The sequence below is a fragment of the Phyllobates terribilis genome, unplaced genomic scaffold (assembly GCF_046119375.1).
Source record: "Phyllobates terribilis strain yellow unplaced genomic scaffold, ASM4611937v1 Scaffold_1__5_contigs__length_1240528914, whole genome shotgun sequence".
Classification (NCBI taxonomy): Eukaryota; Metazoa; Chordata; class Amphibia; order Anura; family Dendrobatidae; genus Phyllobates; species Phyllobates terribilis.
Window position 1 is genome coordinate 188,246,463 of NW_027362761.1, and position 26,415 is coordinate 188,272,877.

The 26,415-nt window shown below is 44.5% G+C and overlaps 1 protein-coding gene across 4 annotated transcripts in view; it reads left to right on the top strand.

The window, feature by feature from the left end:
* PCSK5 (proprotein convertase subtilisin/kexin type 5) overlaps nucleotides 1–26,415 on the top strand; it is a 955,602-nt gene that overhangs the window by 611,880 nt on the left and 317,307 nt on the right. The window contains exon 21 of one of the 4 annotated variants that reach the window (XM_073670697.1): nucleotides 6,285–6,841. The exons of 2 other annotated variants lie outside the window; for them this stretch is intronic. In XM_073670697.1, coding sequence (XP_073526798.1) covers nucleotides 6,285–6,400 — 116 coding nt within the window. In that variant the 3' untranslated portion in view covers nucleotides 6,401–6,841. Of the gene's footprint in view, nucleotides 1–6,284; nucleotides 6,842–26,415 lie in introns of those variants that run through there. One more of the 4 variants, XM_073670703.1, reaches the window with a different exon arrangement.

Sequence of the window (26,415 nt, forward strand, 5' to 3'; positions counted from 1 at the left end):
GTGGTTGTCTGGTTCATATAAACAGCCTCCTTAATCCATAAGCTGATCAGAAAAGGGCACCTGTTGTAATTTGCGGAACACCTGGCACTAAGGCCCAGATTCATTAAAGCAAATATGCCAGAATTCTGGCTTAATTTACTTTGAAAAGTTACAAACATTTTGTGCAATACCGAGTATATAGCAGGAGGAGCTGACTGGATCGATATACAGTACAGACCAAAAGTTTGGACACACCTTCTCATTTAAAGATTTTTCTGTATTTTCATGACTTTGAAAATTGTACATTCACACTGAAGGCATCAAAACTATGAATTAACACATGTGGAATTATATACTTAACAAAAAAGTGTGAAACAACTGAAAATATGTCTTATATTCTAGGTTCTTCAAAGCAGCCACCTTTTGCTTTGATGACTGCTTGCACACTCTTGGCATTCTCTTGATGAGCTTCAAGAGGTAGTCACCGGAAATGGTCTTCCAACAATCTTGAAGGAATTCCCAGAGATGCTAAGCACTTGTTGGCCCTTTTGCCTTCACTCTGCAGTCCAGCTCACCCCAAACCATCTCGATTGGGTTCAGGTCTGGTGACTGTGGAGGCCAGGTCATCTGGCGTAGCACCCCATCACTCTCCTTCTTGGTCAAATAGCCCTTACACAGCCTGGAGGTGTGTTTGGAGTCATTGTACTGTTGAAAAATAAATGATGGTCCAACTAAACGCAAACCGGATGGAATAGCATGCCGCTGCAAGATGCTGTGGTAGCCATGCTGGTTCAGTATGCCTTCAATTTTGAATACATCCCCAACAGTGTCACCAGCAAAGCACCCCCACACCATCACACCTCCTCCTCCATGCTTCACGGTGGGAACCAGGCATGTAGAGTCCATCCGTTCACCTTTTCTGCGTCGCACAAAGACACGGTGGTTGGAACCAAAGATCTCAAATTTGGACTCATCAGACCAAAGCACAGATTTCCACTAGTCTAATGTCCATTCCTTGTGTTCTTTAGCCCAAACAAGTCTCTTCTGCTTGTTGCTTGTTCTTAGCAGTGGTTTCCTAACAGCTATTTTACCATGAAGGCCTGCTGCACAAAGTCTCCTTTTAACAGATCTGTCTGCTGCTAGAACTCTGTGTGGCATTGACCTGGTCTCTAATCTGAGCTGTTGTTAACCTGCGATTTCAAAGGCTGATGACTCGGATAAACTTATCCTCAGAAGCAGAGGTGACTCTTGGTCTTCCTTTCCTGGGGCGGTCCTCATGTGAGCCAGTTTCTTTGTAGCGCTTGATGGTTTTTGCAACTGCACTTGGGGACACATTCAAAGTTTGCCCAATTTTTCGGACTGACTGACCTTCATTTCTTAAAGTAATGATGGCCACTCGTTTTTCTTTACTTAGCTGCTTTTTTCTTGCCATAATACAAATTCTAACAGTCTATTCAGTAGGACTATCAGCTGTGTATCCACCTGACTTCTGCACAACACAACTGATGGTCCCAACCCCATTTATAAGGCAAGAAATCCCACTTATTAAACCTGACAGGGCACACCTGTGAAGTGAAAACCAATTCCGGTGACTACCTCTTGAAGCTCATCAAGAGAATGCCAAGAGTGTGCAAAGCAGTCATCAAAGCAAAAGGTGGCTACTTTGAAGAACCTAGAATATAAGACATATTTTCAGTTGTTTCACACTTTTTTGTTAAGTATATAATTCCGCATGTGTTAATTCATAGTTTTTATGCCTTCAGTGTGAATGTACAATTTTCAAAGTCATGAAAATACAGAAAAATCTTTAAATGAGAAGGTGTGTCCAAACTTTTGGTCTGTACTGTACATATTTTTGGAAAAAAATTCAGTATATTCTGAATTATATTAACTGAAATTCCTGCTAATTCTGGGCTTAGGACTCCAGTGGGTTGTCTTATTCAATAATTGACAGTCTTCCCTATGTGAGTACATGGATAGCAGTTAATCATCAGTAGCACTGCTCACTATAGTCCTAAGCTCAAAATCAGAAAGGATTTAAATGAGTAAATTACCATTTCTACAAATAAAATCCGGGCTTGGGACAAAAGTCTGTAGTCACTGTATGTGATGGTGTTTGGTTTGCACTCAGTCACAATTCCCCATTATTCCCAGCAAGTGGACCGTAAATGGCCACATGTATGTGATTTGCGGACTTGTGCCGGCTTCTCTCTATTGAAAAAAATTGAAATAAGCCAGATGAGACTAGTTGGCAAGGTCCTCATGTATGCAAATCACACACATACATTCACGTGAACACCCTTTCACCGGAAATACCAGGGAGTCATGACAACATACGCTGTTACGATTCGGCAGTCTGCAGTCACATAGCACAACTGCAGACTTGTGTCCAACACAAAAACCTAGAGATGAAATGGAATATAAGTTGGTGTGCAAGCAGTGTGTAGGCGCATATTCACACTGGCCACTAAACAGACAAAACCCAAAATAAGCAAATACCCTGCTGTAAAAAAGTAAATGGCAATAGTGTATGAAAATAATATAGGGTACTTAGTTAACATAATTTTGATCAAAAAAACGTAAACACTATCCCACCATGTCAAGGTGACCCTATTTGGGACGGGCCTAACCTCTAGTATTAAAACCTTACCATACAGGTGCTTCTCACAAAATCAGTTGCTTCTTTGTATTCTTCAATACAAAAAGTGAAACTCATATTATATAGAGTCCTTACAAACAGAGTGATCTATTTCAAGTGTTTATTTCTGTTAACGTTGATGATTATGGCTTACAGCCAATGAAAACACAAAAGTCATTATCTCAGTAAATTAGAATACTTTATAACAACAGCTTGAAAAATGTTTTTAAAATCCGAAATGTTGGCCTAATGAAATGTATGTTCAGTAAATGCACTCAATACTTGGTCGGGGCTCCTTTTACATCAATTACTGCATCAATTCGGCATGGCATGGAGGTGATCAGCCTGTGGCACTGCTGAGTTGTTATAGAAGCCCAGGTTGCTTTGATAGCAGCCTTCAGCTCATCTGCATTGTTGGGTCTGGTATCTCTCATCTTCCTCTTGACAATACCCCATAAATTATCTATGGGGTTAAGGTCAGGCGAGTTTGCTGGCCAATCAAGCACAGTGATACTGTTGTCTTTAAACCAGGTATTGGTACTTTTGGCAGTGTGGACAGATGCCAAGTCCTGCTGGAGAATAAAATTTCCATCTCCAAAAAGCTTGTCTGCAGAGGGAAGCATGAAGTGCTCTAAAATTTTCTGGTAGACGGCTGCGCTGACTTTGGTCTTGATAAAACACAGTGGGCCTACACCAGCAGATGACATGGCTCCCCAAACCATCACTAATTGTGGAAAGTTCACACTAGACCTTAAGCAGCTTGGATTGTGACCTCTCCCCTCTTCCTCCAGACTCTGGGACCTTGATTTCCAAATGAAATGCAAAATTTACTTTCATCGGAAAATAACACCTTGGACCACTGAGCAACAGTCCAGGTCTTTTGCTCCTTGGCCCAGGTAAGATGCTTCTGGCGTTGTCTATTGGTCATGAGTGGCTTGACACAAGGAATGTGACACTTGTAGCCCATGTCCTGGATACGTCTGTGTGTGGTGGCTCTTGAAACAATGACTCCAGCAGCAGTTCACTCTTTGTGAATCTCCCCCAAATTTTTGAATGGCCTTTTCTTAACAAACCTTTTAAGGCTGCGGTTATCCCGGTTGCTTGTGCTCCTTTTTCTACCACACTTTTTCCTTCCACTCAACTTTCCATTAATATGCTTGGATGCAGCACTCTGTGATAAGCCAGCTTCTTTAGCCTTTTGTGGCTTACCCTTGTGGAGTGTGTCAATGACTGCCTTCTGGACATCTGTCAAGTCAGCAATCTTCCCCGTGATTGTGGAGCCTACTGAAACAGACTAAGGGACCTTTTTAAATGCTTAGGAAGCCTTTGCAGGTGTTTTTTGTTAAGTATTTTAATTTAATGAGATAATGACTTTTGCATTTTCATTGGCTGTAAGCCATAATCATCAACATTAACAGAAATAAACACTTGAAATAGATCACTCTGTTTGTAATTACTCTATATAATATGAGTTTCACTTTTTGAATTGAAGAACTGAAATAAATTAACTTTTTATGATATTCTAATTTTGTGAGAAGCACATGTATGTCAAATGACATAATGTGAATAAGGGCTGAGAAGGACTGAGACCCGTCTAATGGACTACCAGCCATGGGGAACTATCTGAATGTAATGTCCAGCTCAAGGAAAAGGAAGGCCACAACCTTATTTGCACAGAGCGCAAAAAACAGACTTTTGTCCCAAGCCTGGACAACCCCTTTATGTATGGGGCATGCAAATTTCCAAATTCCCTTTAAAAGCGGCTGCCCACTCTGGCCAAAAGATTAGCCTTTATAGGGATTAAAAACAGACACCCTCCTCTCCCAAGTCAAATGGAATATATAAAAATTAGTTTTCTAAAATAGACCGCCACTTTGGGATTCTGTGGAAAATCATCTCTTTATACTATTTAGAAGGTAGGATCTCCAGTTTAGATCTCCAAGTCTCTCCAGTAATGAGTTTTATTACTGAATGTTGCAGTGTGAGTAATATTACAGGTAAGCTCCTACATCCCTCTTACTAGTTCAGATTGCATGTGGTCCTTAAAGGCAAAATTCCCATTGTTTGTTAGTGACATTTGGAGATCATTTAAATAATAATGGAATATGTCACATAAAAATAATTGCTTGTTTACCTAGAGTTATCAATCATGCTGCATGTCAAGAATATCCATGGTTTTCCAATTACATATTATTTTCTTGTTTTTAGCAATTTTCTTGTTGGTAGCAATTTTCATGTTGACTATCTCTTACATTCCAGGTAAACTCAAAATTTGGATAATGCTTTAAAGAGGGCCTTTCACCAGTTAGAACATTTTATTTTTTAATTTCTCACCTCCATTATGGAGATATTACCTTGTAAAGTTTTGGTTCTAATTTATTATAAGCCCAACTGGGCATTACCAGAAATTCTTCTCTTGGGGGCATGTACTTTGTCTCCTGCTTCACATTAGCCAATCATAAGCAGGAGGCATCTTGCAGGGGAAAAAAAAGAACACACCCTCAGAAGGTCAGAAGAACATGCTTTCTCCTGTGAGATGTACTTACTAACAGCCCTTCTCTCAGCCCTTATCTCTTCAGCTACTATGTAGTATAGAGCAGAGTTGAGTTTGGTTACACACTTTTCCAGCTTTCAACTCAACAAAGACAGTGTGGGGGGAGGGAGAATATAGCAGAGCTGAGTGTGATTCCAAACATTTCCGAATCTCAATCTCAGGACAATATCAGTGAGGGGGAAGCGGAAGAGCTGTGAGCGACAGCTCCAATTGCAGACTGTTTGTAATGACACTCAGCTGTACTGTATTCTCCTTCCACACCACACTGACTTCCTTGGGAGGAGATCTGGTAATATTTGTAATCACACTCAACTTTAATATATGCTAAATAGTAGCTGCAGAGATCAGGTCTGGGAACAGGGCGTGTTCTTTTATCCTGCATAACACCTCGATAGGACAGCTTCATACCAAAGACAAAGTACACACCCCCAGAGAAGAATCAGGATAAAATTATAAATTATTATCTAATTATCTCCACAATAGAGATTGAAACTTAAAGAATAAAAGCTATATTTTATTCAGCTTTGCAGCCACTATTCTATGATGTGGACAGTTTAACATGCTCAAAAGGGCCCCTGTGCAAAAACAATATATGGGCCCTTTGCAGTCCAAGAGATCCTAAAAATGCAAAATTGCATTGGAGGTAGAAATGGGCCCCCTTACCTCTTAAGTGCCTATGCGGCCGCTCAGGTTTCACCAATGTTCTGTCTGCCCCTACTCAAACTGGTGAAAAGTCCTCTTTAAATACATTTTGTATAAACATTATGTTTCCTACTATTTGATTTCTTCTCTGATTTTATTGAATATGACATTCTTTGCTGTATTTACCACAATTTCTTGATGTTAAATTCTAATTTTCTACTGTTTTTTTTCTATTTTTCTTTCTCTTATCAATGGATGTCAATCACTCACTATCCACGGACTACTATATTCCTACCTGTTGAAACCATGTTGAATGAAATTTTAACTCTGATGGACCAAATTGCCATGTTTTCCTGCTGCTGAATGGTTTCTCCCATCCAATCTTCCTGTTCTTACCAATCAAACCTTCTTCCATGTCCGTCTTGAAAATCTTGACATTTCTGCTCCTTCCTACTGTCAACCTCGGGAAAGCAACGGAAGAAGCGTGGGCTGAGGGTGGCTTCTGTATGCTAGTTAAAAAGAACAACCTGTGCATAAGGAAAGTACTTCAGCAACTCTGCTGCAGAACATGTACACTCAAGGTGTGATTGAACTGCTGCAGAAGCTTCCACTTATTAGACTTCTAGATTTTTCATATTAATAATAAAAAGCCACCTCTTTCTCTCACTCTCTATTGCCCTCATCCCCCTTTTGGTGGGGGGGATCGGTGAACTGTTTTGTTGGAACTTCAAAGAAACAAACAAACTACAACAGACCTACCTTGTATCACCTGGTGTTTACTTTCAAGCACCTGGATCCACAGTCAGTATTGTGTGACCAAAGCATTGATGCCAAAATAAAGAGTCAGCTAATGATGTGATGTCAGCTTCAAGGTATTGCTTTTTCTTGTTTATTGTTTGGCCTCCCCAAGGCAGGATGGGCTACAACGCGTTTTAACTCATTTAGTATTGAGATGACCTGCCATTTAATGAAGGGATACAGTGATTTATGTCTTGTTTTTCTGTGAAATATAAAAATATTTATCCACATTTTTAATTTCATTTGTTTATTTGTTTTGATAAATTCGCTTGGATATCTCTTCTGAAAGAACGAATCTGATGACATTATGACACCAGGGCACATTTACTATAAGTGTTGTTCATGTGTTGTATGGTTGTAGAGATCTGCAAGAAAAATTCTCAGGGTTTATCTAGAGGTAAAACATTCATGTATTCAACCAATGGATGGAAAGAAATTACAATGAAAATAAGAACTCAAGGCTCGATTGTGAAGGACACTTAGGGAGCCTTCAACGTAAATGAAATGAAGCTGCGGTGTCAAGGACGGTACTTGTATGGGTTCTCAGATTTTCATACCTGATCAGGTCTCAGACAGTGATATATAAAATCCAGATTAGACCTTAGGTGCTTGAAATACCTAGCTCTTTTCATGCTGTGTACAATTTAAAAGGGTCAGAATAGCTTCAAATACCTAACTTTCCGCATAAATATATTAATATTGTGAATTAGCGTCTTTAAAACGATGAAAACTACTGTAAGTTATTATGAAAGGAAAAGCGCTTTGTATATTATTTTTAGCAATACTTATTTCAGAGAACATACAGTACAGACCAAAAGTTTGGACACACATTCTCATTTAAAGATTTTTCTGTATTTTCATGACTTTGAAAATTGTACATTCACACTGAAGGCATCAAAACTATTAATTAACACATGTGGAATTATATACTTAACAAAAAAGTGTAAAACAACTGAAAATATGTCTTATATTCTAGGTTCTTCAAAGTAGCCACCTTTGGCTTTGATGACTGCTTTGCACACTCTTGGCATTCTCTTGATGAACTTCAAGAGGTAGTCACCGGAAATTGTTTTCACTTCACAGGTGTGCCCTGTCAGGTTTAATAAGTGGGATTTCTTGCCTTATAAATGGGGTTGGGACCATCTGATAGTTCTGCTGAATAGACTGTTAGAATTTGTATTATGGCAAGAAAAAAGCAGCTATGTAAAGAAAAACGTCCCCAAGTGCAGTTGCAAAAACCATCAAGTGCTACAAACAAACTGGCTCACATGAGGACCACCCCAGGAAAGGAAGACCAAGAGTCACCTCTGCTTCTGAGGATAAGTTTATCCGAGTCACCAGCCTCAGAAATCACAGGTTAACAGCAGCTCGGATTAGAGACCAGGTCAATGCCACACAGAGTTCTAGCAGCAGACACATCTCTACAACAACTGTTAAGAGGAGACTTTGTGCAGCAGGCCTTCATGGTAAAATAACTGCTAGGAAACCACTGCTAAGAACAGGCAACAAGCAGAATAGACTTGTTTGGGCTAAAGAACACAAGGAATGGACATTAGACCAGTGGAAATCTGTGCTTTGGTCTGATGAGTCCAAATTTGAGATCTTTGGTTCCAACCACCGTGTCTTTGTGTGACGCAGAAAAGGTGAACGGATGGACTCTACATGCCTGGTTCCCACCGTGAAGCATGGAGGAGGTGTGATGGTGTGGGGGTGCTTTGCTGGTGACACTGTTGGGGATTTATTCAAAATTGAAGGCATACAAAACCAGCATGGCTACCACAGCATCTTGCAGCGGCATGCTATTCCATCCAGTTTGCGTTTAGTTGGACCATCATTTATTTTTCAACAGGACAATGACCCCAAACACACCTCCAGGCTGTGTAAGGGCTATTTGACCAAGAAGGAGAGTGATGGGGTGCTACGCCAGATGACTTGGCCTCCACAGTCACCAGACCTGAACCCAATCGAGATGGTTTGGTGTGAGCTGGACCGCAGAGTGAAGGCAAAAGGGCCAACAAGTGCTAAGCATCTCTGGGAACACCTTCAAGATTGTTGGAAGACCATTTCCGGTGACTACCTCTTGAAGCTCATCAAGAGAATACCAAGAGTGTGCAAATCAGTCATCAAAGCAAAAGGTGGCTACTTTGAAGAACCTAGAATATAAGACATATTTTCAGTTGTTTCACACTTTTTTTTGTTAAGTATATAATTCCACATGTGTTAATTCATAGTTTTGATGCCTTCAGTGTGAATATACAATTTTTAAAGTCATGAAAATACAGAAAAATCTTTAAATGAGAAGGTGTGTCCAAACTTTTGGTCTGTACTGTATATTTATATATATATATATATATATATATATATATATATATGTATATATATCCACATTCAAATTACTGTTATTAAAAAAAATCTGATAATTTAATTATTGTAAAAGTTATTTCAGGAGTGTGTTCTATTTGACTGTGTAAAATGTATTGTTTCTTTTTTATTTTATTTTTTAAAACTCTGCTCGTTGCTTACACAAAGCAAAGGTGGTGCCTGTTTACTGCAGGCAATATATTTCAAGATGTATATGTGTGTCTTCTCATGAACTCACTACTTTTATGTTAGCTTTACTGATTTGGTACATAAATAAATATATTTCAGAAGGGATGCAATGTATAATTTACATAGCGCAAATGTTCAGTTCATGCCATCCGTAGAAATGATATAGTTGTGGGTGGATCTACTTTCAGTCTATAAGCTCAGGCAATGGTCACTTAATGAATCATTGGGCGATTTTACCTGTTCAAGTCCTTTCTGTCCCTGCCTTTCCTCCATGACAATAACATGCCGGCTTAGGATGTCAAAAAAGGAAACTGTCAGCAGAGTGCCTGTTGAGTTGACTGCTATGTTACGTCCATGCTCAGTTTAACACTTATGTTCATCTTTGAGCACATTATACAGTGAACAAAAATAATTTATGTGAAAAAGTATGCAACTTTGTGAAAAAATTGTTTTCACCAACAATTCTGCAATCTGCAGAGCTGAAATCTCCCAGGATTCTTACCTGATCACTTCCTCCCATGGTGAATTACATTCAGGTTAATATTAACATTATAGTATGCCCTGTTATAATCTGATGTACACGTTATATGAAATGTGTCTTGTAACAGACTCGTCAACTATTTCCAATGACATATAGCAGAATTGTGAATGCAGCTCCGAGCTATTAGTTCAAGAAAACGAAAGTAATGCATTAACTTTTTAAGTTCTAACTATTTATGTTTTCATCCTGGTTAAGGAGATCCATTTATAATTTCATTTTCAGAGGTTTCTGTAGGAAAGTTCATTGCCTGGTCTGAGGTTGGTTCCTGTTTTGGGGACTGTATCTGAGTGTTCCTGTTGGTGAAGCCATCATAGCCGTTTCTCCAGTCCTTTTGCATTTGCTGGTCCTACCAAGAATCTAACTACATATGGTGCAACTTAGGTCTATGTGTTTTACGAACACATTCATTTTATCAGCAAAGCGACATTACCAGTTACTAGTAAAGTTATGAACAAGATGTACAGTCATTACTCCGGAACAGGCCAGTAGAAAATGTGGACAAAAATGCTTGGGTGCTGGATGTTATAGAAACAAAAAAAGAGTTAAAACCATGTCTTTTCTTTTTTATATGTTCCATGTATGCTGTTTGCTGCTTTCACTCTATATACAGTAATATTTATTATTATTATTATTATTATTATGTGTGTCTGGTTTAACATTTTGCCCTTGCACTGTAGAATTTTTTTTTCTTAATGATATGGAATATCTTCAACACTGAAATGTAAAACATTTGCAGATCCTGAACTCACCTACTGATACATTATACTGATTATTTGGATGATCACAAATATATGAGTTGTCAACATGAATATTTCCCATAGAGTGCATTGTGCACTGTCTTTTGTTAGACACATTCAATGTCTTAAAGGGAACCTGTCAGCAGGATTTCACCGCCTAAACTGTTTATATGCATATATACCGTATTTTCCGGAGTATAACGACTGGGTGTGTTATGCACACGCCCGGGCTGACTGGCATGTGCGTGATTTAGTGATTCCACTGTGCCATGAACCGGAGAGTGCCTGGAGGGGCGTAACTAAGTATCTACCTGATCCGACCAAGGTCGCACGACGGCTAACGACGCCATGCACCAGGGAGGAACCGAGCAGAGGGACCAGGTGCTACTCCAGGCCAGACCCCGGACACGGCTGTTGACCCACACCGGGGAATACAGGAACAGGCAGGTTAGGCTGGCACACAGACAGGTGGGTATTGGAAGGCACGGCTGGCATGCAGACAGGTGGGCAATGGCAGGCACGGCTGGAGTGCGGACAGGAGGATACTGGCAGGCACGGCTGGTATGCAGACAGGAGGGTACTGACAAGTACGGCTGGCGTGCAGACGGAGAGGTGCTAGCAGGTTGGAGCACAGGCTGGATAGGGTCCAGTACAGACTGGGATTCAGGAACAGAACCGCAGATGCGGTAGACAAACAGAGCAGAGAGGAACCGCCAGAGCGGTGGGCAAGGCGGAGCAGAGAGGTACCGCCGGAGCGGTGAGCAAGCAGAGCAGGGAGAAACCACCGGAGTGGTGAGCAAGCAGAGCAGGCAGGAACTGCTGGAGCGGTGAGCAAGGCAGAACAGGCAGGAACCGCCGGAGCGGTGAGCAAGGTAGAGCAGGCAGGAACCGCCGGAGCGGTGAGCAAGGCAGAGCAGGCAGGAAGCGCCGGAGCGGTGAGCGAGGCAGAGCAGAGAGAAACCGCCAGAGCGGTCTGCAAGGCAGAGCAGGCAGGAACCACCAGAGCGGTGAGCAAGGCAGAGCAGGCAGGAACCGCCAGAGCGGTGATCAAGGCAGAGCAGGCAGGAACCGCCAGAGCGGTGATCAAGGCAGAGCAGGCAGGAACCGCCGGAGCGGTGAGCAAGGCAGAGCAGGCAGGAACCGCCGGAGCGGTGAGCAAGGCAGAGCAGAGAGAAACCGCCAGAGCGGTCAGCAAGGCAGAGCAGGCAGGAACCGCCGGAGCGGTGAGCAAGGCAGAGCAGGCAGGAACCGCCGGAGTGGTGAGCAAGGCAGAGCAGAGAGAAACCGCCGGAGCGGTCAGCAAGGCAGAGCAGGCAGGAACCTCTGGAGCGGTGAGCAAGGTAGAGCAGGCAGGAATCGCCGGAGCGGTGAGCAAGGCAGAGCAGGCAGGAACCGCCGGAGCGGTGAGCAAGGCAGAGCAGGCAGGAACCGCCGGAGCGGTGAGCAAGGCAGAGCAGGCAGGAACCGCCGGAGCGGTGAGCAAGGCAGAGCAGGCAGGAACCGCCGGAGCGGTGAGCAAGGCAGAGTAGGCAGGAACCGCCGGAGCGGTGAGCAAGGCAGAGCAGGCAGGAACCGCCAGAGCGGTCAGCAAGGCAGAGCAGGCAGGAACCGCCGGAGCGGTCAGCAAGGCAGAGCAGGAAGGAACCGCGGGAGCGGTGAGCAAGGCAGAGCAGGCAGGAACCGCCGGAGCGGTGAGCGAGGCAGAGCAGAGAGAAACCGCCGGAGCGGTGAGCGAGGCAGAGCAGAGAGAAACCGCCGGAGCGGTGAGCAAGGCAGAGCGGGCAGAAACCGCCAGAGCGGTGAGCAAGGCAGAGCGGGCAGAAACCGCTGGAGCGGTGAGCAAGGCAGAGCAGGCAGAAACCGCTGGAGCGGTGAGCAAGGCAGAGCAGAGAGAAACCGCCAGAGCGGTGAGCAAGGCAGAGCGGGCAGAAACCGCCGGAGCGCTGAGCAAGGCAGAGCGGGCAGAAACCGCCGGAGCGGTGAGCAAGGAAGAGCAGAGGGGACAGGGCTCTGTTCACACGGAACAGACTGGAAGGGAAAGGCAGAGCCAGATACACACAAGATACTTTCAATGAAGTAGCGAGTGGACTCTCACAAACGGAAGTACAGCGACAACAAGTAGGAGTTAGGTGCAGGTTCAGACTCTGCAGAAAAAGGGAAGGTACGGACATAGAGAAAAACAAGTAACAGGCTAGGAGAGTGTTCAGACAGGAACTGAGTGTTCAGACAGGAACTGACACTGCAGCGAGATACAGGAGCGAGTCTGGGTATGCGACCCCCAGAAGGCAGGACGAACAGGCTAGGAGCGTGTTCAGACTGGCCTGGAAATACAGCCTCCAGGAAGGATTACAGACAACAGGCTAGGAGATAGTTCAGACAGGCCTGGGAATGCAGCCCCCAGGTTGGCGGACAGGCAAGAACAGAACAGGACCTGGCACATTCAGAGTCAAGGAGCACACTGAATGTTAGAGTTGCTCAGGCACCAGCTTCCAGGTGGAGCTGGTTTAAATATCCATTGACAGACAGCAATAGGCTGAGGACGCATTAGGGGAGTGCCCACAGCAGCTACAAGAAACAGGAAGTAACCGGGCCGCCGCCCTAAGAAGTCACAACAGAGACAAACAGACAGCATGGATAGAAGCCAGGCTAGCAGACTGGACTGAAGATCAAGTTTGCGATCTTGCATAGTGAGAGATGGTGCACCATGCAAGCCCGCCACCAGGTATGTTACAGGGTGTATAAGACGACCCCCAACTTTTCCAGTTAAAATATAGAGTTTGGGATATACTCGGCATATAAGACTACCCCTCTTCTAATGCACATACAGTAAAAATTAAAAAAAATCAGATTTGATTTCAATATGGTAATTTTAAAGTGATGAACCTTACCGGCAATTGGCTGGTTGTTGTATACAAATCCTGCTTGGATTGGCCAGCTCTCCCTGCCTACCCAGCTCTCCCTGTCTACAAGACTATCAGAGCGGTAGCACATCCCTCTGGCCCGCCCTTGTATCCTATTACCGGTACCTTCTTCTCTGCCTCTCTGATCTCACTCCTGAGGACTGCAGTGACGAGGTGAGGGGGCGCCTCACCGGGCAGGTGTAAGTGAAGCAAGCTGTAGGGGTCCGGGATGCCCGGGGTATGGAAAAAAGAAAAAGAGCGGTGCTGTGCCCAGAAAAACACACCTTTTTCACGCGTCTGACCTGCCCTTGTATTACCTCCTCTGCCTCTCTGATCTCGCTCCTGAGGACTGCAGTGACGAGGTGAGGGGGCGCCTCACAGGGAAAGTGTAAGTGAAGCAAGCTGCAGGCGTCCAGGACGCCCGGGGTATGGAAAAAAGAGAAAGAGCTGTGCTGTGCCCAGAAAAAATGCCTCTTTCACTCTTCTGGCCTGCCCTTGTATTACCTCCTCTGCCTCTCTGATCTCGCTCCTGAGGACTGCAGTGACGAGGTTAGGGGGCGCCTCACCGAGAAGGTGTAAGTGAAGCAAGCTGTAGGCGTCCGGGACGCCCGGGGTGTGGAAAAAAGAGAAAGAATGGTGCTGTGCCCAGAAAAACACGCCTCTTTCACTCGTCTGGCCTGCCCTTGTATTACCTCCTTCTCTGCCTCTCAGATCTCGCACATGCGCGCCTGTGCCGCTTCACTGCTGTCCTCAGGAGCGAGATCAGAGAGGCAGAGAAGGAGGTACCAGTAATAGGATACAAGGGTGGGCCAGAGAGATGTGCTACTGCTTTGATAGTCTTGGAGACAGGGAGGGCCTATAAATTACCAAAAATATAGGCCCTATAAGATGACACCCGGCGTATAAGACGACTCCTGACTTTTGAGAAGATTTTCAGGGGTTAAAAAGTCGTCTTATACGCCGGAAAATACGGTATAAAATAAATAATAATAAATAAAATACGGTTGTCTTTCAAAGACAAATCCAGCAATATCTGAGTCAGGCAAGTGAATGAATGGGGGGCCAACAACAGACCCTTCTGTCCCAGGTAACAAAACTGGGCACCACATGACCAGTCAGTTCCTCTATTACTAAGAAATTATGGGCAAATGAGGCTGAAGAACTATTTGTAGATCTGAAACCTCTGTCACTCCAGCTCTATTCCTCACACAGCTCCACTTCCTTCTGCTTGACTGACAGCCTTTATGCTGGGTGACTTTAGGCAAAGAAGCTGTGAAGTCAAGCAGGAGGAGGCGGCTCTGGGCGGGAATAGAGCTGGAGTGAAAGAGGCTATAAATCTATAAATGCTTCTTCAACCTCATTTGCATGTTAGTTAAACGCTGATTTTTCAGTAACTGAGGAATGCACTGGCCTTGTAAACATATTGCAGGACTTGTCTTTGAAAGAGCTGCATGCACTTAAACATTTTTGGGTGTGAATCCCTGCTGACAAATTCCCTTCAGGACACAATGCTAGTATATTTATATAGCGTATGATCGTAACCCAGAAATACTTTGTACACTAAATAATTTAAATAAAAGGCTGTGCCTTACCTCTTTATGATGGTTTGGATGAAGACTTTCAACTATATTTGGTGCTATATTGTGCAAAATATATCCGAAAATATAAAAGTAGGTACATTTTCTTAAACTGAACACAAGGACATATTTCAAAGAGGTGCAGTTATGTAGCAAGGAATAAAAATGTCTCCCATTGTGGTGCCCAGTTTTGTGACCTGGAACAGAAGGGTCTGTTGTTGGCCCCCCATTCATTCACTCGCATGACTCAGATATTTTTTTCACCCATTTGTATATAGCACCTAAAGAAGGGAGTCTTGCTTAAGGGATCTGACCAACCAGGTCTGAGCGCCCTCTCATAAAGGACTCCACAGCATTTGTATGGGTTGTCTATATGGTATGCATGTCCTTTGCTGACAAATACCTCTCATTGAAGAAATGTATTAGTTTTCTTCTAACATTTTTTACTTTTTACCCATATTTGTGTAATATATTTTTTCCACATTTTCTTTATGATTAGGCTTAGATATCAGTCTGTAGATTAGACTTTCTGTTTCCATATAGTACTCCACTAGATTTTATACAATGCGGATAGACTAATGTAATTGTTCAGCAACAGATGTAGCTTTAATAGACATCCATAAGAGCTATCATAGAGTTACGTAGTGTAAAAAGTATGTTGCACATTCTGCTTTCTGGCAACTTTCCCCTTTGGTATTTGATAAATAGCTGTTAAGCTGAAAGTGGCATAAATAATGTATTAGATGTGAGAGAAGAACATGTGGCACACATCTGCTACAAAATACGTTTTTTTTCCATGGTGTTATCTGCAATACTATGTAACCTTCTGTGCTGTACAGCGTGAACAATGTGTTTGAAACCTACTGTTATATTACAGAAGGAATAGTCAGCTCAAAAAAGTATAAACGTTTCACGTTCTTGGTGTCACATTTGTGCCATGATCATAGCCAGTGCCATAGCTACAGTCATGCTCATCATTATTGGCACCCATGAAGTTTAAGTAGATAATGTAGAATATCTCCTGAAAAAAAGGAATCAAGTGAAACAGTATTTTTGTATAGAGCACTCGTGTTAAATACAAAAGAGCAAATGATAAAAAACAATTTAAAACAAAGAAAAATGGGATGGAAAAATAAAAAAAATCTAAAGCTTGCTGTGTCACTGGTATTGGCACCCTTTACATTAATTGAGTATGAAAACACATTTTGAGTTGCCTGTGGTAAATCACAAAAGAGATTCACCTGTGATTAATTGTCGGTTCCTATGTGCCATGAATTAGCCAATGAATGATGACTTCAGTGTTTTAAAAAGCCACATGGTAGGCCCTGTTCCTTTGTCACAATGGTGAAGAAAAAGGAGCTGTCTTAGGACATCAGAACTGCTATTATTAGCAAACACAAGACTTCCAGAGGGATAAGGCCATCTCCAAAGACCTTGGTATCCCAGTTTCAACAGTGTGCAATATTATTAAGAGGTTTGCCAAGCATGGGACTGTCAAGAACCTCCCTGGACGTGGGAGAAAGAGGAAAATTGACGAGATGTCTTCGAAGGTTGGTGCGAACGGTGGAAAAAACACCATGTCAAACATCCAAAGACCTGAAGGCCAACCTGGAACAGTCTGGGGTCATGGTTTCAACAAGTAACATACGCCACACACTAAACCAAGCAGACCTTTATGGGCGAAGGCCAAGGAATAAACTATTGCTGAAGAAAAGACATAAAAAGTAATGACTGATCTTTGCAAAAGAGTAACTTGATAAACCACAATCCTTCTGGGAAAATGTTCTGTGGACAGATGAAACTAAAATATAGCTTTTTGAAAAAGCAAAGCAACAGTTTGTTTACAGACGGTGCAATGAAGCTTATAAGGAAAAGAACACCTTACCAACAGTTAAGCATGGTGGAGGATCCATAATGCTGTAGGGTTGCTTTGCTGCATCTGGTACTGGAGGCCTTGACTATGTCACAGGAATAATGAAATCAGAGAATTATCAAGAGATATTAGAGCGAAATGTCGTACCCAATGTAAGAAAACTTGGTTTCAGTCAAAGATCATGGGTCCTCCTGCAAGACAATGACCCAAGGCACACATCCAAAAGTACACAAGAATGGTTGAAAAAGAAAAAATGGACTGTTTTAAAATGGTCAGCAATGAGTCCTGACCAGTGATGAGCGAGCGTGCTCATATATTAGGTTTGAGTCCCTGTATCTGCATGATTTTTGGCTGTTAGACAGCTTGAACACATGTGAGGATTCCCTAACAAACAGGCAATCCCTGCGTGTGTCGAGGCTGTGTAACAGCCATAAATTATGCAGACACTGGGATTCGAACATAATATAAGAGCACACCGAAGCTACTCGGCAAGCACTGAGCATGCTCAATGAAAGGGTTAAACGAGCACACTCGCTCATCACTAGTCCTGACCTCAATCCCACTGAAAATCTTTGGGGTGAGCTGAAATCAGCCATTGGGAAAAAGAACCCTGCACACATTCAAGAGCTTGAACAAACTGCAAAGCAAGAGTGGGAGAAAATTCCAGCGAAGTGCAAGAAGCTTATAGATGCTACAAGAAACGTGTGGAGACTGTCAGCAATGCCAAAATGTGTGCAACCAAGTATTAAGTAGGGGTGCCTTTATTGCTGCGCATGCTGTTTATTCTGTTTTTTCTTTGAAATTACAACATGGAAGTTGAAAAACAATTTTTATTGTTGTATCACTTTGGACCACTAATTAAAAAATCCTGAGGATATAACTTTGGTACACTTACATTTATTTCTGAAGATATTGTACAGTCTATGAAAAAAATGAAGGGATGCCAATAATGGTGAGCAGCACTGTATAGTGAATGCAGTGATACTATTTGCTATTTTGACCCTACTCAGTGACAACTCAAGAAAACTCATTATGCAAACAGTTATTGGATTTTAATATGATATATCATTTGTATTCAGTACATTGTAATAACATACAATTGAAGGGAAAGCTGTAACCAGTTAGAGTTTAGATATACACGTTTAACATTGAGGACCATGAGCTTCAAATTATACCTCGATCCATAACAGTCTGTCAGTTTATAAGAGGTCTACAATTTACAACTTACATTGAATAGTTAAACATGTGCCCAGGAAATTATGGAATTTCAGGACTATAGTCATTGAATAACATGAAAAGAGGTTTACATAAATGTGACTAAGTTAGGAAAGAATAGTGGCTGATTTAGGTTATTTCATTTAATAAAACTCTGGCTTCATGACTCTGATGTGGCTCCTGGTCAGAGCTACGCTGTGGATTCTACGTCTATGATTCAAGGATTTTCTGTGTGTCTGAAACCCGCATTTTGAAGAGTTTCATAGACTCAGAAGATGCTTTTTATAACTTCTTCGGTATGTTATTTTATTTTTATGGATTGCAGTTTTTGTGTCATTAATCAGCATCTTTTCCAATCATTTAATCAGTAGAAAAGTTAATGAGACAGAGAAGAAACCTCACAAGAGCCATCTTTGCATCTCTCAGTTCCCTAAATCGTATGTGGCACCTCAATATGTTGTCCTGTTACCAAGATATTAGACCGCTAATTAAAGGCATGTGTGTAAAGGCCCTTTAATACTTATTAAATCCATGCCTTGTTTGTAGTACCCCATTTGGAAATTGTAGAGAAATCTGGTCTTGAAGTTTTAATGGCAAGTCCAAGGGGTGGACCCTGAACTTCCAGCTCTTCTTCCTCTCTCCCTATTTCCTTACCTTCTGCCGGCCTTTGGTCTCGGACAGTTCACTCTTTTTTCAGTGACCTGCCTCCCCTAACCAAGATTCTGTGCAGGTACCATCATTGCCCGGGCTCATCTCATCAGAGGAGGTAAGCGCATGCTAAGATTGATAGTCCATCTGCTGCAATGTCATTAGGAGCATACTGAAAAGGCACTGGCCCCTCTGATGAGACAACCCTGGACAATCATGGAGCCTGTGCAGAATCTAAGGCAAAATACAAGTAGCACTTTTGCCTGGCACCACAAATAAATGGAAATGGAGGGGTAGGGAAGGCAAGTCACTTATAGATGAGTGACAAATCTATTAGAGACCAAAGGCTGCCAACAGATAGGGAAAGAGGCAGGAGAGCTGGAACTGTAGAGTCGCCCCCTATACTTGCAATTAAAATTTCAAGGCTGGATTTCTCTACAATTTCCAAACAAAATGCTACAATTAAGATATGAATTTAATCAACTAATCAGCACTAAAGGGTCTTTACACACATTCCTTTAACTAGAGGTCAAATATTCTGATAACATAACCCTTTAAGACGCTATGGTATATCCATTTGCAGGAATGGTTTAAAAGAGGTCTTTGGGACCTAAACATTTAGGACAGGACAAACAAGTTTGATTCTGGCCCAGGGACCCCTATTAGAACTATGAAGAGCCTCGGGACTCTTGCAGGCATATTAGGTAATCTAATTCAGTTCAATGGAACTGTGTATCATACTTACTAATTTTTGAGACAATATGGGAAGATTTTAAAAGAGAACATATTAAGCGACTCACTAAACACATGCAGTGGGTACAGAAAGTATTCAGACCCCTTTAAATTTTTCACTCTTTGTTTCATCACAGCCATTTGGTAAATTCTAAAACTCTGCACCCCATCTTGCCTGGGAAAAAAAACAGAAATACAGAAATTTTAGCAAATTTATTAAAAAAGAAAAACTGAAATATCAAATGGTCATAAGTATTCAGACCCTTTGCTCAGTATTGAGTAGAAGCACCCTTTTGAGCTAGTACAGCCATGAGTCTTCTTGGGAATGATGCAATAAGTTGTTCACACCTGGATTTGGGGATCCTCTGCCATTCTTCCTTGCAGATCCTCTCCAGTTCCGTCAGGTTGGATGGTGAATGTTGGTGGACAGCCATTTTCAGGTCTCTCCAGAGATGCTCAATTGGGTTTAGGACAGGGCTCTGGCTGGGCCAGTCAAGAATAGTCACAGAGTTGTTCTGAAGCCACTCCTTTGTTATTTTAGCTGTGTGCTTAGGGTCATTGTCTTGTTGGAAGGTGAACCTTCGGCCAAGTCTGAGGTCAAGAGCACTCTGGAAGAGGTTTTCATCCAGGATATCTCTGTACTTGGCCGCATTCATGTTTCCTTCAATTGCAACCAGTCGTCCTGTTCCTGCAGCTGAAAAACACCCCCATAACATGATGCTGCCACCATCATGTTTCACTGTCGGGATTGTATTGGGCAGGTGATGAGCAGTGCCTGGTTTTCTCCACACATACCGCTTAGAATTATCAAAACGTTCTATCTTCGTCTCATCAGACCAGAGAATCTTATTTCTAATAGTCTGGGGGTCCTACATGTGTTTTTGAGCAAACTCTATGCAGGCTTTCATATGTCTTGTACTGAGGAGAGGCTTCCGTTGGGCCACTCTGCCATAAAGGCCCAACTGGTGGAGGGCTGCAGTGATAGTTGACTTTGTGGAACTTCCTCCCATCTCCCTACTGCATCTCTGGAGCTCAGCCACAGTGATCTTGGGGTTCTTCTTTACCTCTCTCACCAAGGCTCTTCCCCCACGATTGCTCAGTTTGGATGGATGGCCAGGTCTAGGAAGACTTCTGGTGGTCCTAAACTTCTTCCATTTAAGGATTATGGAGGCCACTGTGCTCTTAGGAACCTTGAGTAATGCAGAAATTCTTTTGTAACCTTCGCCAGATCTTTGCCTTGCCACAATTCTGTCTCTGAGCTCCTTGGGCAGTTCCTTTGAGCTCATGATTCTCATTTGGTCTGACATGCACTGTGAGCTGTGAGGTCTTATATAGACAGGTGTGTGTCTTTCCAAATGAAGTCCTATCAGTTTAATTAAACACAGCGGGACTCCAATGAAGGAGTAGAACCATCTCAAGGAGGATCACAAGGAAATGGACAGCATGTGACTTAAATATGAGTGTCTGAGCAAAGGGTCTGAATACTTATGACCATGTGATATTTCAGTTTTTCTTGTTTAATAAATTTGCAAAAATTTCTACATTTATGCTTTTTTCCAGTCAAGATGGGGTGCAGAGTGTACTTTAATGAGAAAAAAATGAACTTTTTAGAATTTACCAAATGGCTGCAATGAAACAAAGAGTGAAAATTTAAAGGCATCTGAATACTTTCCGTACCCACTGTACAGACCCCAGACCTCATAATAGAAATCTTAGGTCAGACTCTCTCTTAAAGTGGTTGTACACTACTATTTAAAATATGCCAAAGCGTTTTTATGATGAAAAGCAACTTCTTTATAATTACCTCCCTCTGCCTTTTCTGCCTGTGAGCGGTGCTATCGGTGGCCACTCACAGGCAGCACGTGACCCCCCGCTGACATCCTGTCTATTGAGGCATGACTCAGTGCTGGGGGTCCCCATGGTGGCTGCTGGGTTGTGAGCGGGGTTACCCCACTGCATCACACCCAGCATCCACTGCGCGCTTTCCCAATGAATGAGGAGAGGGAGAGCGCACGGTGGATGCTGGGTATGATGCGCAGGGATAACCCCGGCCACAACCCAGCAGCCACCATGGAACGTGGAAGATAGAGACCCCTGGCTGCAGCCTGGACTTGTCGTGACGTCAGCGGATGTCAGAGCCGGCTGCAGCCGGGGGTCATGTGATGCCTGTGAGCGGCCAGTGATAGCGCCGCTCACAGGCAGAAAAGGCAGAGGGAGGTAATTACAAATAAAAACGCTTTGGCATATTTTAAATAGTAGTGGACAACCCCTTTAATACAGACCCTAGACCAGACTAACCCCAAAATGCAGACCCCTGATCAGACGTGTAGATACTTATGTTTCCCTGTTCTTGTACTGAGATGGCTGCCACAAAGTCCAGACTCTGAGACAGGACATTGTCTGCAATCGTGCCCAGGAATGAAGAGAAATACATTGACTGAGAGAAATGAGTACTGTCCATTCAGTATGGTGGGTATTAGCTTGTTTTTCCAGGCAATCTCCTTTCTCCTGATACTACTGGAAGAGTTGGCGTGTATGATTAAAATGTTAGTGTAATAGCTCTTGACACCTGTCTTGATAACATGCTGCCTGAAAATACTGCAGAATATTCTCATAACAGATCTGCTTGAAAATCAAATCTCAATAAAACTACATTTCGATATGCTGTACAGTAACAATTTAAAGTGAAGGTATCGTAACGGGAGCAGTTTGGTTGCAGGCCACCTCTACACATGGACCTCATGGACCATATGTATCTCTATAGCTTGTATGCCACTAATTCTGAAAATGTGTTTTTTAGCAATTTTACTATTTGTATACATTTATTAAAGGTCAATATCGATTTAAGCTGTTTCTACTTTAGCGGTCTGAGTATAGAGCAAGTAAAATATTGTTTTAATAGTAGATGACAAGGTACAGTTGCAATCATATTTTTTAAACCACCATTTCAAATTAGGTTAATTAGCAAAATGCATTGAATATTCCTGGCGATACACTTGAAAGTATAGTTCATAAGTTTAAAGTTAGGCCATGTTCACGTATTCAGTATCTGGTCAGTATTTTACATCAGTATTTGTAAGCCAAAATCAAGAGAGGGTTAAAAATGCAGAAGTGGTGCATGTGTTACTCTTTCCTCTGATTGTTCCACTCCTGATTTTGGCTTACATATACTGATGTAAAATACTGGCCAAATACTAAACGTGTGAACGTGGCCTTAAATTAACACTGGCAACATTACCTGGAAGTGGCAGAAAGAGAAAGCTATCAACGTCTGCCACTAGGTTCCTGAGGAGGTGGTCAAAAGCTCTCGAGTGACTGTAGCAAGATTTGGTGTCAGCAGGCATTCAGGTTTTAGTTTGCACAGTTAAGTGCATGATAAATGCTGAATGTTTCCATGCTTGATCTCTAAGATGTACATCTCTACTGACCCAAGGCCACAAGAAAAGTCTGTTTCAATTTGCTCAATACCATATAAATAACCCATAGAAGTTTGGGGATTCTGTTCTGTGGAGTGAGACAAAATTGTAACTTTTGGGGCCTCTGGATCAGGGTATGTCTTGAGGAGGAACAATGAAACAATGAAGCAAACGCTGAAAAGAATATCCTGCCTACAGTGAAGCATGGCAGTGGCTCACTAATGATATGGGGCTGCTTTGTTTTCTCTGGCACCAGAAACCTGAAGTGTAGAGGGCAAGATGGATTCAATTAAGTATCAGGAAATCCTTGGAGAATACGTCATGACATTTAAGAGGAAGCTGAAGATTGGGTATCATGGAAACTTATAATAAGACAATAATCAAAAGTATACCTTAACATCTGACGCGCCCCCTGGGCCATGTTGTTAGGGATACCCGGAGCCGGATCAGATGGGGGTTGTAGTCTCCGAGTGGCTGTGACCCGGTCCGTGCCCAGGGTGTCAAACTCAGTGTGCGGCAGTCCTTGCAGATGTTCTTAGTGTCGACTACGCCACCCGTTGATTTGCGGTCAAAAGGCCGCCGCTGCAGGATGGTCCGCTGAGGCTGGTGGTGTGTGTGCAGCTGTGGTAGTATAACCCCCAACGGGAGGGGTATAGCCTCAGGGGGTCAGACGTGGAGGATGGTGGTTGTGAAGGTGCAGCAAGGAGACTCAGAGGCATGAAATGCAGTTTCAGGGTTTTTACTCACTGGTGTTGCTCGGGTCACTCTGTACAGCAGTGACCACCCAAGCCGTGCTGCGTCCACCAGGTGCGGGACTCGGTCAACTCCCGGGCAATTCCTGAGTATGGTCCTGAGCTCCCTTCTTCTCTCTCTCTGGCCGTTCTCACCAGGGATCCACCTATGTCCGGCTCCCTCGGGTCTCTTGGTGGTTGAACCTTCTCTGGCTTCCCTGACCCTATGCTCGGTGTACCATTCTGGTGGATTTGGTGAGGGTCGTGGCAAATCTTGCCCACGACCTCCGGTTCCTGGTTAAGGTTTGCTTTGGCCTCCGCCAGCTTGGGATCCGGTACCCTTTTGCCGACCCTTCACCCTTTTGTCCTTATTCTGGGATCTTGGGGTCCCCTCTTGTCCTGCGCCTCTGGGTCCCTCTTCCTTCTCCTCTCCTGGAGTTACTGCTGACTCACTGACTGACTGACTGACCCTGTCCTAAGATGGTGCCCACCTTATATACTCCCTCTATGTGTGAGCTCAGGTGACCAGCACCCAATGAGCTCCTACATTTACCCAGACTACTCCCCCTATCTGCCCCTACACTACTGGGATGTTCCACCCCCCTCCCACTCCAGCCAGGGACAGACGCTGTCGTACCTGCACATAAACTGGTGGGAGTACCGTAGTTCTGTCCCCCGGAAATGGGATGTATGTAGTGCATGCAGCCTACTGAGCTCAGTTCCACACTCCTTCCTTACCCGGGAGTGGAATACCACACCTCTGGCGTGAGGTGCAATACCCCTGTAGCAGCCGAGTCCTCAGGGTGCTACATTCCCCCCTGGTAAATCACAGCACGTCCTCGGGCTGTAAAAGAATAAAAACATCCACAAACATACAAATTTTCTTTCAAAAACATCATAAACATATAAAACACTATATATATATCAGCATAAAACTTTTTCATATAAACATTCTTGTTCCTCCGGCCACGGTGCAACTTGTGACCGGGTAAAGTGCAACAGTCTCTTGTAGAAAAAACACAGTTTCCTATAAAACCGGTAGGGGGCGCTTTAAGAAGCGCAACTATGTACAAAGGGGAATATGGCCGCTCTCAGTCCTCGGCCAGTGGGATTAGGGATGGCTGCTCACAGTCCTCAGCCTGTTAAGGGATAGGGACACATGGGTATTCACTTGCTGGTCCCGACGGGGACTACACTTTGGTAGCAACAGTTTTTGTACCCACACGGGTAACTATTTACATATTCTATTTACAGTTCATCAGTGGCGGTGTGCTCTTGGCTGAGGGAAATCTTTAGACCCGTCCGGGTCCTCTTGATCCTCCTCACCCCGTAGCTCCTTCTCAGTAAGTCTATGCACGTGCAGGGCATACGGGCCCTTGGCGCACTGATGCCGGGTGAAGGTGACCTCATCACCCAGGTATAGGTCACGACCTCTGTGTCCCTCCGGCAGATGACTTTCAACGTCTCTGCGGGTGACAAAGACATCGCCGGGGGTCTTGTGGTCCCGGATGAAACCCCACCCGTGCTCCAACTGGAATTTTATTACAGTCCCGCTGGCACGGGGACCGTGGGCAGCACGGGGGTTTCTGCGGGCTCGGCTCTTCTGCTCGGCGCTCTTCACTTGGAGCCGCTCCTCGCGGACCCGCCTCTCTCGTCGCTCTCTAGCAAAAACCTCCAATTGTTGCTGGCAGCACTCCGCACGCTGGGCTGCGGCTGCCCGGGTCTCCTCGGTGAACCCGATGAGGTCTTCTCCGGTGGGGTCCCACGCAAACTGTGCTTCCTCCAACGAGAGTGGGGTGGTCTTGGCGGGCGCCGGAGCCGGGATCAGGGGCTCATCCAGGGGTCTTTCCTTCCGGAGTCGGGGATGGTGGAACTCCGGTGGCCACACAAAGGGCTGCCCATCCGGGCATGTGTGCTGGGCAAATAGGTCTTCACCCAGGTGTGGCGCTGTGGACGTTGAGGGCGCTGTTTTGGTGGCGGCGCCCGGGTTCACCAGGCCTTGCGACCAGGCTTGGGGCACCCTGAATGTAAAGGGCACCGTGAAGACGGCGGCGCCCGGGGTTACTTGGCCCAGTGACCAGGCCGGTGGCTCAGTGGAGGTAGAGGGCGCTGTTGGCACTGCGGCGCCCGGGGGCACTCGGCCTTGCGACCAGGCCGGTGGCGTCTCCTGCTTGGCCGTGCTCTGGATCGAGGCGCGTGACGTCACAGGGGGCGTGGCCGCGGCTCCGGCCGCTTGAGGCCTAGCTTGGAGCGATGACGCAGCGGCTACGGGAACGGTGAGTGGGGCTTCAGGCTCTGCGACGGAGAGCTGGGGCAGGTTTACGGCTTCTGGGCACGGGATATTGTCGTCCCCATTACCTGCCTTCATCTCTTCGGCTCCCTCCGCGGCGTCGTCTCCGGCCGTCGTCCCTCCTTCGCCGTCCTCAGAGGTGGACTTGCTCCTCGCTGCGGGTGGCGTGCTTCGCTGGCAAGCTCCAGCCTGCAGGGCCATCTCTCGGGTCCACTCCGCCAGTGTTTCCTGCTGCACCCGGGCCATCCTTCATGCGAGGCCCTCCAGCGCGGTCTGTGCACGCTCCCGATCTCGGGGGAGCTGTGCCAAGATCTCCACCAGGCCTTCTGGGGTTGTCGCTTGCAACAGGCTCCTGACCACTGGGTCGGTGCTGCCTGCCTCTCCCTCCATCTCCGGGTACGGCTCCTCCAGACTCCTCCAAGCTGCTCCCATCTTCTCTGTTTTGTTCTGTCTCCGCCCACATTGAGGGTGGTCCCGGGGCAACTTTGTGATTGTCAGTTCCAGGGGCAGTTCCCTCACGCTGATGGACACTTCTATCATCACAGTCTCTGTTAGTGGGGGCGGTTTCCACTTTTGGCGCCATTTCCGATCCTG